The 13,930-nt window shown below is 32.9% G+C and overlaps 1 protein-coding gene and 1 pseudogene across 2 annotated transcripts; one reads left to right on the top strand and one right to left on the bottom strand.

Annotated features, from left to right (window-relative positions):
- The first annotated feature begins 3,166 nt into the window (after positions 1 to 3,166).
- Positions 3,167 to 7,471, top strand: LOC143584527 (sugar transporter ERD6-like 6). Its single transcript, XM_077066560.1, has 18 exons — positions 3,167 to 3,364; positions 3,446 to 3,508; positions 3,592 to 3,681; positions 3,831 to 3,890; positions 3,993 to 4,058; positions 4,309 to 4,374; positions 4,461 to 4,536; positions 4,676 to 4,740; positions 4,821 to 4,913; positions 5,208 to 5,288; positions 5,372 to 5,456; positions 5,529 to 5,575; positions 5,863 to 5,925; positions 6,007 to 6,066; positions 6,278 to 6,343; positions 6,422 to 6,481; positions 7,060 to 7,174; positions 7,262 to 7,471. Exons 1-18 carry the CDS (start codon positions 3,167 to 3,169, stop codon positions 7,372 to 7,374), a joined length of 1,467 nt encoding a protein of 488 aa, XP_076922675.1. The 3' UTR covers positions 7,375 to 7,471.
- Positions 7,413 to 13,705, bottom strand: LOC143584515 (uncharacterized; annotated as a pseudogene). The gene is made up of 17 exons (XR_013144374.1): positions 13,140 to 13,705; positions 11,995 to 12,301; positions 11,363 to 11,440; positions 10,935 to 11,112; positions 10,425 to 10,517; positions 10,262 to 10,345; positions 10,076 to 10,192; positions 9,822 to 9,927; positions 9,672 to 9,737; positions 9,540 to 9,593; positions 9,383 to 9,440; positions 8,747 to 8,823; positions 8,601 to 8,671; positions 8,458 to 8,518; positions 8,312 to 8,371; positions 7,850 to 7,912; positions 7,413 to 7,686 (listed from the first exon to the last, which is right to left on the bottom strand). The product of XR_013144374.1 is annotated as an uncharacterized LOC143584515 (transcript).
- Positions 13,706 to 13,930: the final 225 nt, after the last annotated feature.

Raw genomic sequence — 13,930 nt, 5'->3', positions numbered from 1 at the left:
TAAGGAGATATGAAATCGAAATTCCCAATACTTATACCATATCTAAAAGCACTCGCATCTATTCCCTTATCTTAAAGTCTAATATTACATTAAAATAACTATAATTTCTTTCTTCTGTTCAGTTAAATATTATTTTTATACAGTTATCATTATATTTTCTTTCTCCTACACTCACAACCAATTTCAAAAATATTAGAAAGTTATAGGGGTGAACAGTTGTTTTTTCAAATATACAGAAAAACTGCATTTTCTTCATTCTCCCCTCACCCCTAAACTAGTTCATAAATTATAAAAACATCATTCACAGAATATGAGGAATAGGATGTGAATGCTCTAACCCATTGTCATTTATAGTGAGGTCCACCTAAGTAGTAATGTCCTATAGCGCATGCCATTCGCCCATTGTCGTCCATGAGATCGGGTCCTGTAAAAAAAACAAGTCAAGACTCTAAGTGTAAATTGAGGTTACTGAACAATAAGTTACAAGTTTAGTTGGAAACAAATAAGATGAAGTCGTGGGACAAAAATAAAATAGGTTGGATATTGCCTATTTCACTAATTGCTGTCAAACTTTCATCACTAACAGTAACCAGTGGTAAATTATTGTATAACATGAGATTATTTGTGGTCCTGCATCAACAACAATTAATCCTTGGACCCAGAGACTAGCCTTGAGGAACACTAGCAAAAGGATTACTAGCTAGTACTAGTTAAAGTATGAGTACTTGAGCCGAATGATGCATCAAATTGGCCTCAATACCAACATTTGTCATGTGCACCACATGTGACGATGTCACGATGGCGTGGAGCCAATGTAACTTGAGCTTGTTTTAAAAGCATGAACGAAGAAGGTAGGGGAGCCAGGGAGGTGATGTAGGTCAGTCATGTTATCTCCGATAAGTTTTGTTTTACCATGTTTCCAACCACAAGAACACTAGGTGTTAAGTGAGAGCATGTTGAAGTATGACAGATAGTCGTTCAAGACGGTTAATCACCCAAGAACGTTAGAGAAGAACAAGAACTACTTAAATCCAATTTTTCTGCTTAACAAATTCCTAAACTTGCAATGCATTTTATATACTTACATTCAAAGGAAAATAACCCAAAGAAAAGTTAACAGGGACATGGACTAGACCGCCAACCACTACTAGACTTAGAAAATAAATAAAACTATCTGCAACACTAACAGCCACACTTGTTACATGCAGACCTAGTCAGCATGTCAACTTTTCACAATATCAGGTATAGATCAGGTACGGGTATAAGTTCAGGTTTTAAAAACCGGTTTTTCTAATACTTTGGTTCTAGGTTTTTTTTCTCGGGTCCGGGTTCGGGTTTGGCTTTTTCTTTCACCTCTAGTTATGGTTTAAGATTGACTAGCTTAGTAGCTTACTGCTTCTTTTTTGTTCATCTATTGGCCCACTGTGTTTTATTTGGCCCAATATCTTATCCAGCTACATTTTAGCTTTTGGCCCAAATGAATTAATTTTAACTTGTTTACTATAGTCTAAAAGTAGTTAACTACTTAACTTAATTTTTAACTAAATGATGATTGTATAAATAGATAAATTGTTGATTCGAGAATAAAGATGGGACACTAACCGGGGTTAACATACCAAGAATCAACCTAACCGGTTTAAACAATTTTTCAAATAATATTGATGAAGTTGGCCTGTTTTAATTTTTTTTTGACCAAGACAATCCAAATTACAATTTGCTTCTTGCAATGTTGTATAATGAACTTCTCAGGGATTCCACAAATGTAGATAACACACAAATTAGATATACTTGTAGTGTAAGGTGCGAAAATGTGAACACCACACGTTACATTGATCGTCAAGGACTCAATATACGAAATTACGTAAGTTGGAGTAACATTTGAAAACAATACTCCACATGTTCACACATGTTATTATCGCACTCAAGACTTTATAATAATATTTTCGGGTGTCATGTGTCAGAGCATGACTCTACTTGATATGCTTTTCTTCACTTAAATGTTTCTACATTTTTTATTATTCGTTTTTTGTCAAATTATTATGTAAAGCACATTAATTTAGATCAAATACAAATGAAATTAGCATGCTAATTGTGAAAATCAAGTAAAGTAATTATATATACAAGTAGAATAATTTATTCTCACAATTAGCATGTTAATTTTATTTGTACGTTAACTTTCCCCAATTAACATTAAGTGAAACTCTTCATCTTGAGATTTAACTTTCTGTTTCATTACCTAAATGTTTCTAAACTTTATCATTGTTGTTTTTATATATGATTCTTTCTTTGTCCATAAATTCACAAGTACAACTCTTCACTTTTGAGAGATGAATTTTTGTTGCATTACTTAAATGTTTCTAAAAATTTTATCATTCTTGTTTTTATGATTCGATTTTATGTCGGATTATTATAAAAAAAATTCACATCAAGTAAAACTCCCCCTTTTGAGATTTAAATTTTGTTGCATTACCATTGATGGCAAAATTAATGATGAAAACAAAAATATTAAAAATACTAAAAACTTGAATTTTAAAGTTTATGTCAAACAAATGAACTCTATGACCTAACTAGTAAGTGTTATAAAGTGTTGTGAAATAATACATTGGTTTGAAAAATATCTCATCCATTTCAATCAATAAGTGCATGTGCATACACATGATTATGAATTTAGTATCTGGTTGGTCTATTTACCTTAATAAATATCTATCAAAATTATGTTTTTTCTTCATTTGAGATTGCCATTGTCACGTAGAAACAAAACATCCATGATCAACCATACCCAAATGCAAATACCCACCTCATCGCACGAGCAGTTCCCACCAAATCACAACCCATGCACCCTACCAAGAGATTGGCTAAAGAAACATCATCACACGCTATTCGTACATAACTAAATGTTTCATATATACGGGTTGTAAAAATAACTAATGTGGCCATCGACAAAGTCACAACCAACATTTCATACAGGTCAGGGACTGTATGATGTGTTTGACTAACATAGAAATATATAAATGATATGACCATTGACAAAGCCTTACGACATCTTTCACCTCTCATGCGGCCATATATGATGTGACAGACATGGTGCACGTACATATTCATGTGTGTGTGTATATATATCATCCTTTCTCTCACAGAAGAAGGTGCTCATCTAGAGAAGGAAGCAATGAGTTTCAGGCATGAAAATGAAGACAGGAGGGATCTCAGAAAGCCCTTTCTTCATACCGGAAGTTGGTACCGTATGAGTTCAAGACAATCTAGCATGAACATGATAACATCTTCACAGATGATCAGAGACAGCTCCGTTTCTGTGCTCGCATGTGTCCTCATCGTTTCCTTAGGCCCCATTCAGTTCGGTTTCACTGTAAGCAATATTCAAACCATGATCATCATGCATCCAAACTTAAGCATGCAGTAATTATAAGATGATCAATGATACTTGCAGGGTGGTTATTCTTCACCTACACAATCGGATATCAGTCGTGATCTTAAACTTACAGTCTCTGAGGTTCTTTGATATTGAAACTTTTTAAATTCTGATCTTTCTAGTAATGAATATGATCAAGAACTGATTTGAACTGTTGTGTTCAGTTTTCACTGTTTGGTTCTTTGTCGAATGTTGGTGCAATGGTTGGTGCGATAGCTAGCGGTCAGATTGCAGAGTATATTGGTCGAAAAGGGGTATGCATCATTCACCTGATTTTGTATCTTCAATACTAAGTTTATAATTTTGTATATATGGTTTACATTATATATGTTCATGTTGGATTAAATTGTTGTTTTAGTTTAATTTGCATAATTGGCAATGCTGATTCCTTTTATTTTTGCAGTCTTTGATGATTGCTGCCATCCCTAATATAATTGGCTGGCTTGCCATATCATTTTCCAAAGTTAGCTAGCTCCTAATATTTTATTATATTATAACCATGTTTCATTTTTTTATTTAAATAATAAAAGCGTTTTCGGATAAAATCGGTTATGTTTTTTCATAGGATTCATCATTTATTTACATGGGAAGGTTACTAGAAGGATTCGGTGTTGGGATCATATCTTACACGGTACGTATATCTTCTTAGGGGCGTGTTCCATACAAAACAAATTTTAAGTAAATAAATAATAAAGTAATAGGTGTAAGTGGTTATGCAGTTCTCACAGTTCTCTACTTAAAATTCATTCCGTATTGAATGTCGGATGACCCTGTGTCATCTTATTTTGATATAAGTTGTAAAAACAAAAAAAAAAAAAAAAAAAAAACTATTTGCTGAATGAAATCTAATAAAACTATGTTTTGTTGGGTGTTTTAAAAAGGTTCCTGTGTATATAGCTGAGATAGCACCTCAAAACATGAGAGGGAGTTTAGGTTCTGTCAACCAGGTAATTCTAGTTTGGAATGTCAGTTGGTAGGTTTATTATTTTATAATGTTTTTGCTTTTGATATTTTTTGTATATTGTTTTTATAGTTATCAGTTACTATTGGGATTATGCTTTCTTATTTGCTGGGACTTTTTGTTCACTGGAGAGTACTTGCAATTTTGGGTAATCCTCAAAAACACAAGAATTAGATTAATGATGATAAAAAAATATATATACATTGAAATGAAAACAGCATGATGACTTTGTTTTATGTATTATTTACTTGAAAAAATAATAATAATAATTTTGCTTGCTGGTGTAGGAATGTTTCCATGTTTAATTTTAATACCTGGTCTCTTTTTCATCCCAGAATCTCCTAGGTGGTTGGTAAGTTAAACTTTATGAAGTGTTTTATATTAAAACATTTTGGTTGGATTGTTCTTATAAATAGTTTTTATGTATTACAGGCAAAAATGGGAATGACAGATGACTTTGAAGCTTCTTTGCAAGTTCTTCGCGGTTTCGATACTGATATAACCCAAGAAGTAAATGAAATCAAGGTGAATAACTTAGAGTTATTGTGCGATATATTATTAAAAGTATGGAACTCGGGGTGAAACTTTCGATGTTGAAATCGGGCTCTAGACGAGGGAATTTGGAGCCACTATGTTTCGTTCATATTTTATGTGCCTTATAACTATAAATAGATTAAAAGTTATGCGCGTTTTAAGTTGGGCTTTTTTAGCCCACTTTCTTTTATTCAGTTGCCCGAGTACGAGTCTGCCAATTATTGGATTACCTTCGTATCAAGTTCACATTTCTATTTTATTTGTTTTGTACGTCTCAATGTTCAGAGGTCCGTGGCATCATCAACCAGAAGAGCAATGATTCGATTTTCAGATCTCAAACAAAGAAGATATTGGTTTCCTCTAATGGTATGCTATTATAATATTTCATTTGTTCACATTTTATAAAATGTGACCATTTATTTATTTAATTATTTTTCAAAAACCTGCAGATAGGATTTGGCTTACTTGTACTTCAACAGTCAACTGGAACCAATGGTGTTCTCTTTTACTCCAGTACCATTTTTCAATCTGCAGGTAACTCTTGAACATTTAATTAATATTACAAATTTTCGTTTAGTTAATTTATTTATTTTTATTATTAAACAGGAATTTCAGATAGCAATGTTGCTACATTTGGACTTGGTGCTATCCAAGTAAGCCCCAACAAATGTTTTCCTTTATGTTATCTGACAATTTCAACCGTTTAACTAGAAACAGGTCGCTCTTATTTCAAACGGGTCAAATAAAAAAATTAAGCGATTCGGTTTAGAGTCTCCATTAGTCTACTTTAAATGCATAGGACCTATTAAATCATGTTATTCAAATATTTAGATTATTAATGTAATAAAAAAAGCAGAAAAAGTGTTTGCGGGTCAACCCAACCCGGCACATTTGACCACTTTCTTGATCAAGTCATAACAAGGAATATTACACAAATCAGGTGATTGCAACTGCAATTTCAACATGGTTGGTTGACAAAACGGGCCGGAGAATTCTGCTTATTGTAAGGATATAAATGTGAATTATAATAATGTTTATGTTTTGACTTCCGTTGACTTAAAATGATAACCACAATCTTTCCTAGGTGTCTTCTTCGGGAATGACGGTTAGTCTCGCACTCGTTGCAACATCCTTCTTCATTAAGGTAATCTTGTATATCCTCTTTATAATTTGGAGACACTTTGAGTTGAGTCCCTATATATTAGAGGTTTCAGTTTTGGCCCGTTTACCTATAAACGGGCCAATTTGAGCTGTGGTTTCTCTAAAAGGCACATTTGGGCTTTTGCCCGTCGAAAATTTAAATTCTAAGACCCACCTATTTTGACCAAAACCCGTTTTGACCTGCTAAATCTCAGGGGTTTGTGAAGGAAAGTTCCACCATGTATACTGTAATGGGCATCTTATCAGTGATCGGAGTCGTGGTGCGTTTTATTTTTTATTATTATTTTTTGTAGTATTTTGGCTGTAAGTTTGTCAGTATTAATAGCATTTTTGTTTAGGGTTTGATCATTGGTTTTTCTCTTGGATTGGGACCTATTCCATGGATTATTATGTCTGAGGTAACTAAATTAAATACTTTAATGCAATAATTATGGTTTTTCATGTACCTGGGGTTGTTAACAAACCAACCGAACACGAACGGGGCTTGTTCATGTACGTTCATTCCACATTAACTGAACAAACAAACACAAATGAACAAGAACGGGGGTTTATTCTTGTTCATGTCCGTTATATTCTAAAAGAACGGTTCATGAACATAAACATTCACAAATGAACGTAATCAAACACAAACGAACATAAATGAACGGATACCTACTAAAAGTAAATCCTATTCCCAAATTAAAATCTAAAAAAAAACATTTTTTTAACTGTAAAACATATAATATGATGTTCGTTAGCCGACAACATTTAAAAAGTATACATAGATATATAGTAAAAGAGTTTACATGTGAAGTTTAAATTAATATTAGTAATAAATAAGTTAGAACGGCGAAAGGGACATGTGTTTATGTCGTTCGTTTAATTAAATGAAGAAAACTATGTGTTCAACGTTTAAAGAACAGATGAAAATGAACTTGCCGCCAAACAGTTCACTTAATGTTCAGTTTGTGCTTACTGTTTCTTGATGATAACACAGATTCTTCCAGTCAATATAAAAGGACTTGCTGGAAGTATAGCTACATTAGCCAACTGGTTTATTTGTTGGGTCATTACATTAACCGCACCCTTGCTTTTAGCATGGAGTGACGGAGGTTTGTCTCTTTCAAGCTCGGGTAAAACAAAATTTATGTTATCAATGATCGTGCAATACTAATATCAGCAATATTTGTTTGCAACAGGAACGTTCACGCTGTACATGGTTATGAGTGCTATAACGGTTATTTTCGCAGGCCTTTTGGTACCCGAGACCAAGGGCAAAACATTGGAGGAGATTCAGTTTTCATTCAGATGATTTGCTTTGCTTCTATTGAAAATGCGTATCAAACAAAATAAACATAATAACTTATTTTCCTTTTATTAACCATTATAACTTGCTAATACATTAACATTTGCGCATATGGTTATTTAATTTGAACATGTTGGGGTAGATTTCTGTAGTAATTGTTTAAAAAACTAGAGTAAATCATCATATACACAAATCTCATAACGAAACCACATCAAACTCATGTGGCATGAAGTCCTCACTCGGCCTGTAGTATTTTGCGGGAGAATATAAGCCTAGATTACCAACTTGGCTTGTGTATAGACACGCGAATCGCTCCACCTACAGCATATAAAATAAAAATTCAATTTTTCCATATACGGTTACATTATGAATAGGTCAATTTGGGTGATGTTTTCCAAATAACATATTGTTTATAAAGAAATAAAAAAAATATGGATAAAAGTTTTTCGGGTACGAAAGAGTGAAAGAAGACGGTTGAAACCTGGTGAGCGAAACGTGAGTTCTGATACCCGGTTTTCATGAGTTGCCCCCACACCTTGTGGAACTGTCATTTGGAATAAATTTATTAATAATTGGACTAAATTCAGATAAAACTATAGATTTTACTCTTATGTATGGCATATAACCATATATATTAAAGAAAGCATAAGACATTTGTGTCAAAGAACAATTTCATATAATCCTTCAAAACCTGGTACAAATTATGACTTTTATACCCTTCCCTTAAAACTTGCATTAGGATACAAGAGTTTTGAGTGTATGGAGAAAGAAAATTGTAAAATGGTCATGCTATAACTTGCATTTGATGAAATGAGAAAATATGAAATTTTAATATTTTGAATGTGTATATTAAAATTTAAACAAAAAAGGTTGGACAAATATGATATTATGAAAGTTTTCAGGGGTATATATGGAATTTCCCAGTGTTTGTAAAACCAGTTACCTTCTCGTGAAAAACCTTTTGAGCTTCTTGATGTGTAATCCTAACACGTTCACGTTGTACCTATACCCGCATAAACAAACCAAGAGTATAATTATATGACATCATATATATAAAGATATTTCAGAAAATACACAATCAGATATAACCTCAAGTAAATCAAGCTTTGATTGAGCCTTTTTAGCTTCATGACCAGCCAAACACTCACGCCTGCAAGCCCAGTACAAGTTAAGTCAAACCCAACATGTAAAGTCAAATTAAAAAACAATGTCCGAAAAATGTGGTTGCTTACTGAAGGGACCATTTTAAATGATGGATCTGATCTTCTATGTGATCTCGCTCACTTCGAAGCATTATAAGTTGCTGCACAAAAATTACACAAGTATGTTCTTTATGAAATTGTATGTGACAGTATGCAATTAAAAAAAACGCTATTACCTTACGAGTGTCACGCAAGTGCCAGAGAAGTTTAACTTCCTTTTCAAGCTCTGGAACAACAAGCATTGTTCTCCAACCTATTATTATGTAATTAATAATATTACAACTTTACAAAACAATAAGGGCGCGTTCGCTTCACGGACTTTTTTTAAAGGATTTGGAATTGGAATAGGAATTGGAATTGGAATGGAATGTTTGAGAATCCATATCATGTGTTTGGTTGGTTAATATGTATTGGAATTGGAATCTTCTTCATTCTTGGGTTTTTTTTTTTTTTTTTTTTTTAAGAACGAGGGCAAAGGCGGAAACGTTTTAGTTTTTTTACATTTTTCGTTTTTGATTTATATTTTGAGTTATGATTTTTTTTATTAATTTTTTTGAATTTATTTTGGAGGGGTTTTTATTGTTAATAAGAAAATCCTTTCAAATAGGTGGGATTTTAAAATCCCATGAAATGTGGGATTTGATGGGATTTAGTTTCCATTCCCATTCTTTCATTTAATGAAACGAACATATCAATTCATGGGATTTAAAATCCTATTCCTTAGAATTCCTTACAAATCCTTGAAACGAACAGGCCCTAAAAATAATAATAATAATAACAATAATACTTAAGTAATTTTGTTGATATTATACCAAGAACTTTTTTGCAGCGCAAAATGTCCCCATATATGTGATCTCCAACATATAGAACCTAACAACATTGAACACCATGATTTAATTTTCTCCATAAAGATGTCATTATAAAATATAAACATAAATAAATTTTAATGGAGACATATTAATATGACACCTGTGAACTTGATTCAATATTCAGTAGTTTATGCAGATGCCCAACGTGGCCTCCCTGAGACAGAAATCCATGAAAAATTAAATACAAAACAAAAGGCCCAACAGTTGACTAACAGTAAAACGAATTGATTACCTGAAACACTTTGTAAGATTTATCTGGCATCTGATCATCTGGCAGTTCTAAAGAAGACACTCCCACCTGATAACATTCAAAATTTAGTTAACATATATATAACATATGTAGCCTAATAGATGTAAAAAACCATATTACCCCCACACAAACCTGAGCCATAGGACTACCATTATCGGTATTAATAAGCATTCCCGAATCAGTGTCCACAGCAAAAAGATTTGTTCGGAGTTCATCATGGAAAAATTTCGGCTTTGCACTGCATAATAAATGGCAAGAGTGAAATAATATAATAAAGGGTCTCACATTCTATAGGTTTTCGCATTCACGATTATTATTATTTAAAATATCTCACATTCAATGGGTTTTCACATTCACAATTATTATTATTTTGAGAAGAGTATGACCTGCCAGATATGACGACATCAAAGTGTTGGAGCCAGTCAAGAGTCAGTGAGAGGCTACCATCTGGCTTTTGTGGCCCACATAGAAAATTCATAACAACATTTGTATAATCCCAAAGGCTACATAATAAAGCATAAATTAAATAAGTGACAATTTAAATGAGAATAAGTCTATTAAAGATAATCTACCTGTTTGTTACCAAGAATACAGCAAAACCAGAAGTTCTAAGCATTTGAAGCATTGGGACTATTGAGTTGTCTTCATTGATGTACCTAATTTTTAAAATATTGACAAATATAAGCAAATAAAAATATAAAATTGTAAAATAGTAAACAAATTGCTTTGACTCACTTTTTAGGATCATTTGCAACCATCTGCTTCAGAGTTCCATCACGGTGACACAGATCCACTGCAGCCCGAACATCTCTGTACATATTAAAGTAACTGCACAAACATATTTTACACGTTAACATTTAAAAACCAACGTAATATATGAAAGCATAATTTCACTGTATTTGATTAAAGACATATTGCAAATATTATATACTTATAAAGTCTTTTGTAGGGTAGGTGGGCCATTTACAAAGGAATAATTAAAAGGCAGATATGAAAAAGAAAATTATCCAACAAACATGAGTTAGGTATTTAACCATTTTGTGTGCCCTCAAGCATCAATTCGGTTCTCTTTTAAGCATCAAGGTTACAATTTTCTGTAGTATGTTCAGCATAAATACCTTGTAAGCATATTCGGTAACACTTTTATAACTTTAAGACTAAGACTAAATATGCTTATTTAATATACTTGCACGTGGCCAAATAATATCAAAAATTTTGCCAACAAAATGACATGAAAATCCTTACTCTTTTTCTTCTGAGATTTTTCCTGGATTATTATCCTTAAAATCAACCAACTGAGCAAACAAATAAGCTAGTGAAATGCATCTCGGACTAGAGTACTTCCATACGTAGCCACCTTTTCTTCCTTCGATAACAACTTAAATCCATGATACGCCACTTTCACATATTTATGTCTGTCCATCTGCAAAAACAGAACAAAAGAAAAGATAAACACACATAAAGAAAGCCTATTTGCACCACTAATTCAGATTAAAAGAATTATGGGTTCTTATTCTTTAGTTGATAATGTTCTTAATCTTAATAGTTTCTGATTCTCGTTAAGGGGCCCAAGAAAAAGTAACAGAACATACATACATACATACATACATGCATGCATGCATGCATGCATGCATGCTGGCTTAAGAAGTTATGTTATATATATGAAAACCGACCTTCAATATATTCCCCCTCTTTTTGTCAAGAACCAGTCCTATGACCATGTAAGTCCAATCAAAAGACCAATCAAGTAACTGCATCCAATGAAAAAATTAAGAAAAAAGTATAAGATATTAGACAAATATATAGACAAACTGAAACAAAAATTGGATTTGAGTAGGCCTGTAAACGAACCGAACGAAACAAACGAGGCATGTTTGTGCTCGTTCATTAGTAAAATGAACATGTTCATGTCCGTTTGTTAATAGTATAAACGATCGGATCATGAACATAAACGAACAAATATAACTCAGCAAACACCAAATAGAAGAATGTGAATATCTATCTGTTGAGCCTAGAATTTTAATAAAATTGGACTAAATTGTTATGGGCGATATTTAAAATTACTAAAATTACACTAAATTGTAATAGCCATAACAACTCACAGAAATGACAAACTTAAAACAAACGTAAACGAACGAACATAAATGATAGAACGAGGTGTTTATGTCCTTCCATTTAACTAAATGAACAAAAAGTTTCGTTTATGTTCGTCCGTTTATTAAATAAACGAACTTCCAGTCGAAATATTCATTGAACGTTTAATTCATTTACAGGCCTAGATTTTGCATTATCAACAAAAACAAACCTCACTAGGGTACCCCAAGTTAACCACTAACTTTTTAACCGTGCCATTGTATGCAAGCGACTCAAAAGTTTCAGGCTTGTACCGTGCAAGTGTATAATCCATGTCAAAACCAACGGCAACAATATTCTTCATATTCACAGCTCTGTTACAGAATATATGTTTGCCAATATAATCTTTTGTCCTCCTTCAGGAGATGCCCATACAGATGAAACATGAGTTTTTCCACATCCATTAGGTCCCTTTATCTCGGGTGTAAATCCATAACTTATAGCGTCCATTTTAGAGCTTGATCCTAACTTATACAGACCTGGTTTAATCATATATATAATGAATCATCAACGAGTTGCATAACATTTCTAATAAACCAAAACAGTGTAAACATTCACGAGCAATCATACAGGCTAACAACCTCGTATTAAAAACTACCAAATTTTACATCAAACAGGCTTGAAATCAAAAAAAAATTATAACAAAATAACAAACGAACCCTAAAATTCACAATAAACACGAATATAAGATAAAAATAAAAAACTAGAAAGCCAAAATCCCATGAAAAAGGTGAAGAAAACGACCTTAAAAGACATACCTTTAACGACCAGTGAAAGAAGACAAAGCAAGTGTGTAAATGCTCAAAGCTTTAAGTGTAAACTCCCCAAATAAGCTCTGATAAACACCACCTAAAATCCCAACAACAACACCCTACTTATTATCACCTCCAAAAACCCGATCAATCACCGAAACTAGTCCTTATCTAAAACAAACACATTTACTTATACAGGAACAATCATAGTCCATGAAGACTTACGACATATAAAAAATCAAAAGCATGCGCGTGTGAATCAAATCTTCAACAAAAAATGAACAATAATAATAAAAATAATAATATAATACTTATATAATAATAAACTAATAATTAGATTCCAACAGCTAAGTACATAAATCATAAACAATCATCTACAAATCAGTGCAAATCACGATTAAACAATCCAGCATTTAAAATACGCTAATCCTGCGGTGCGGTGGGACCAGCAATTAATCTGCGCCTAGTCGGGATTTTTACAACCGTCAACAAATGATGCACAAAATGTGAAAATCAAAAGGTAAACAGTAACAATATCAATTGCAGCATTAATTTAAGAGCAAACCTTGAGACCTTTTGGTACCGAAGAGGAGCTTTCGGGACGACGAAGAAAACCCTAATTTAGCTGCAAATTGGGGGAAACAGGTGGGCGAAGGATATAGAAGATTAAAACAATATGTAACGGTTAATGTCTTTGGAAAACGCATCGTATTGCTGCCTGCCTTTTATAACAACATTTGGGGATAATAATAATAATATTATTATTATAATAATATTATTATTAATGAATGAATGTGAATGTCACAATACGAATCGGATACCGGAATCCGAAGCTGATGTGTTAATAATAATAATAATATTATGATGATGATGATGATGATGATGATGTGACGAACAAAACTTAAATTGTGAGTATTGCAATGAATTTTGGAATCTAGTGGTTAATGATTTGATTGAAACTGAAGCATGATGAATTGATGATGACGTAGAATTGCAATTTAGGTCGTTTGTTTCGGGACCGAATCGAATTCGATGTGGTTACGTGTGGAGGTGTTAATGTGATGGTGCTCGGTGACACGTGTACGGTTGTTGTGGGGAGTGGTTGTGGTGGCGACGGTGGATGACGGTGGTGGAGGTAACGGTTTTTATATATATATATGTATTTTTTTTTCCGGGTTGTTAATTTGTTATGTTTTGGTTGTGAATCATGTGGAGGTGGAGTGAAGAGGGTGAGTTGTATTTTTGGATTTGGTACTTGTAGTTTTGGTAGTGTTTGAATGTGACCCCTTTAACATTGAGTAATAAAATGTTTAGGACGTTACTACTAATTGGCTTTGCTATTCAAAAAAGGGTTGT

Source organism: Bidens hawaiensis, unplaced genomic scaffold (assembly GCF_021521415.1).
Source record: "Bidens hawaiensis isolate Kalapana, Puna unplaced genomic scaffold, B.hawaiensis_p1.1 tig00001521_1, whole genome shotgun sequence".
Taxonomy (NCBI): domain Eukaryota; kingdom Viridiplantae; phylum Streptophyta; class Magnoliopsida; order Asterales; family Asteraceae; genus Bidens; species Bidens hawaiensis.
This window is presented reverse-complemented; position numbering and strand designations above follow the sequence as displayed.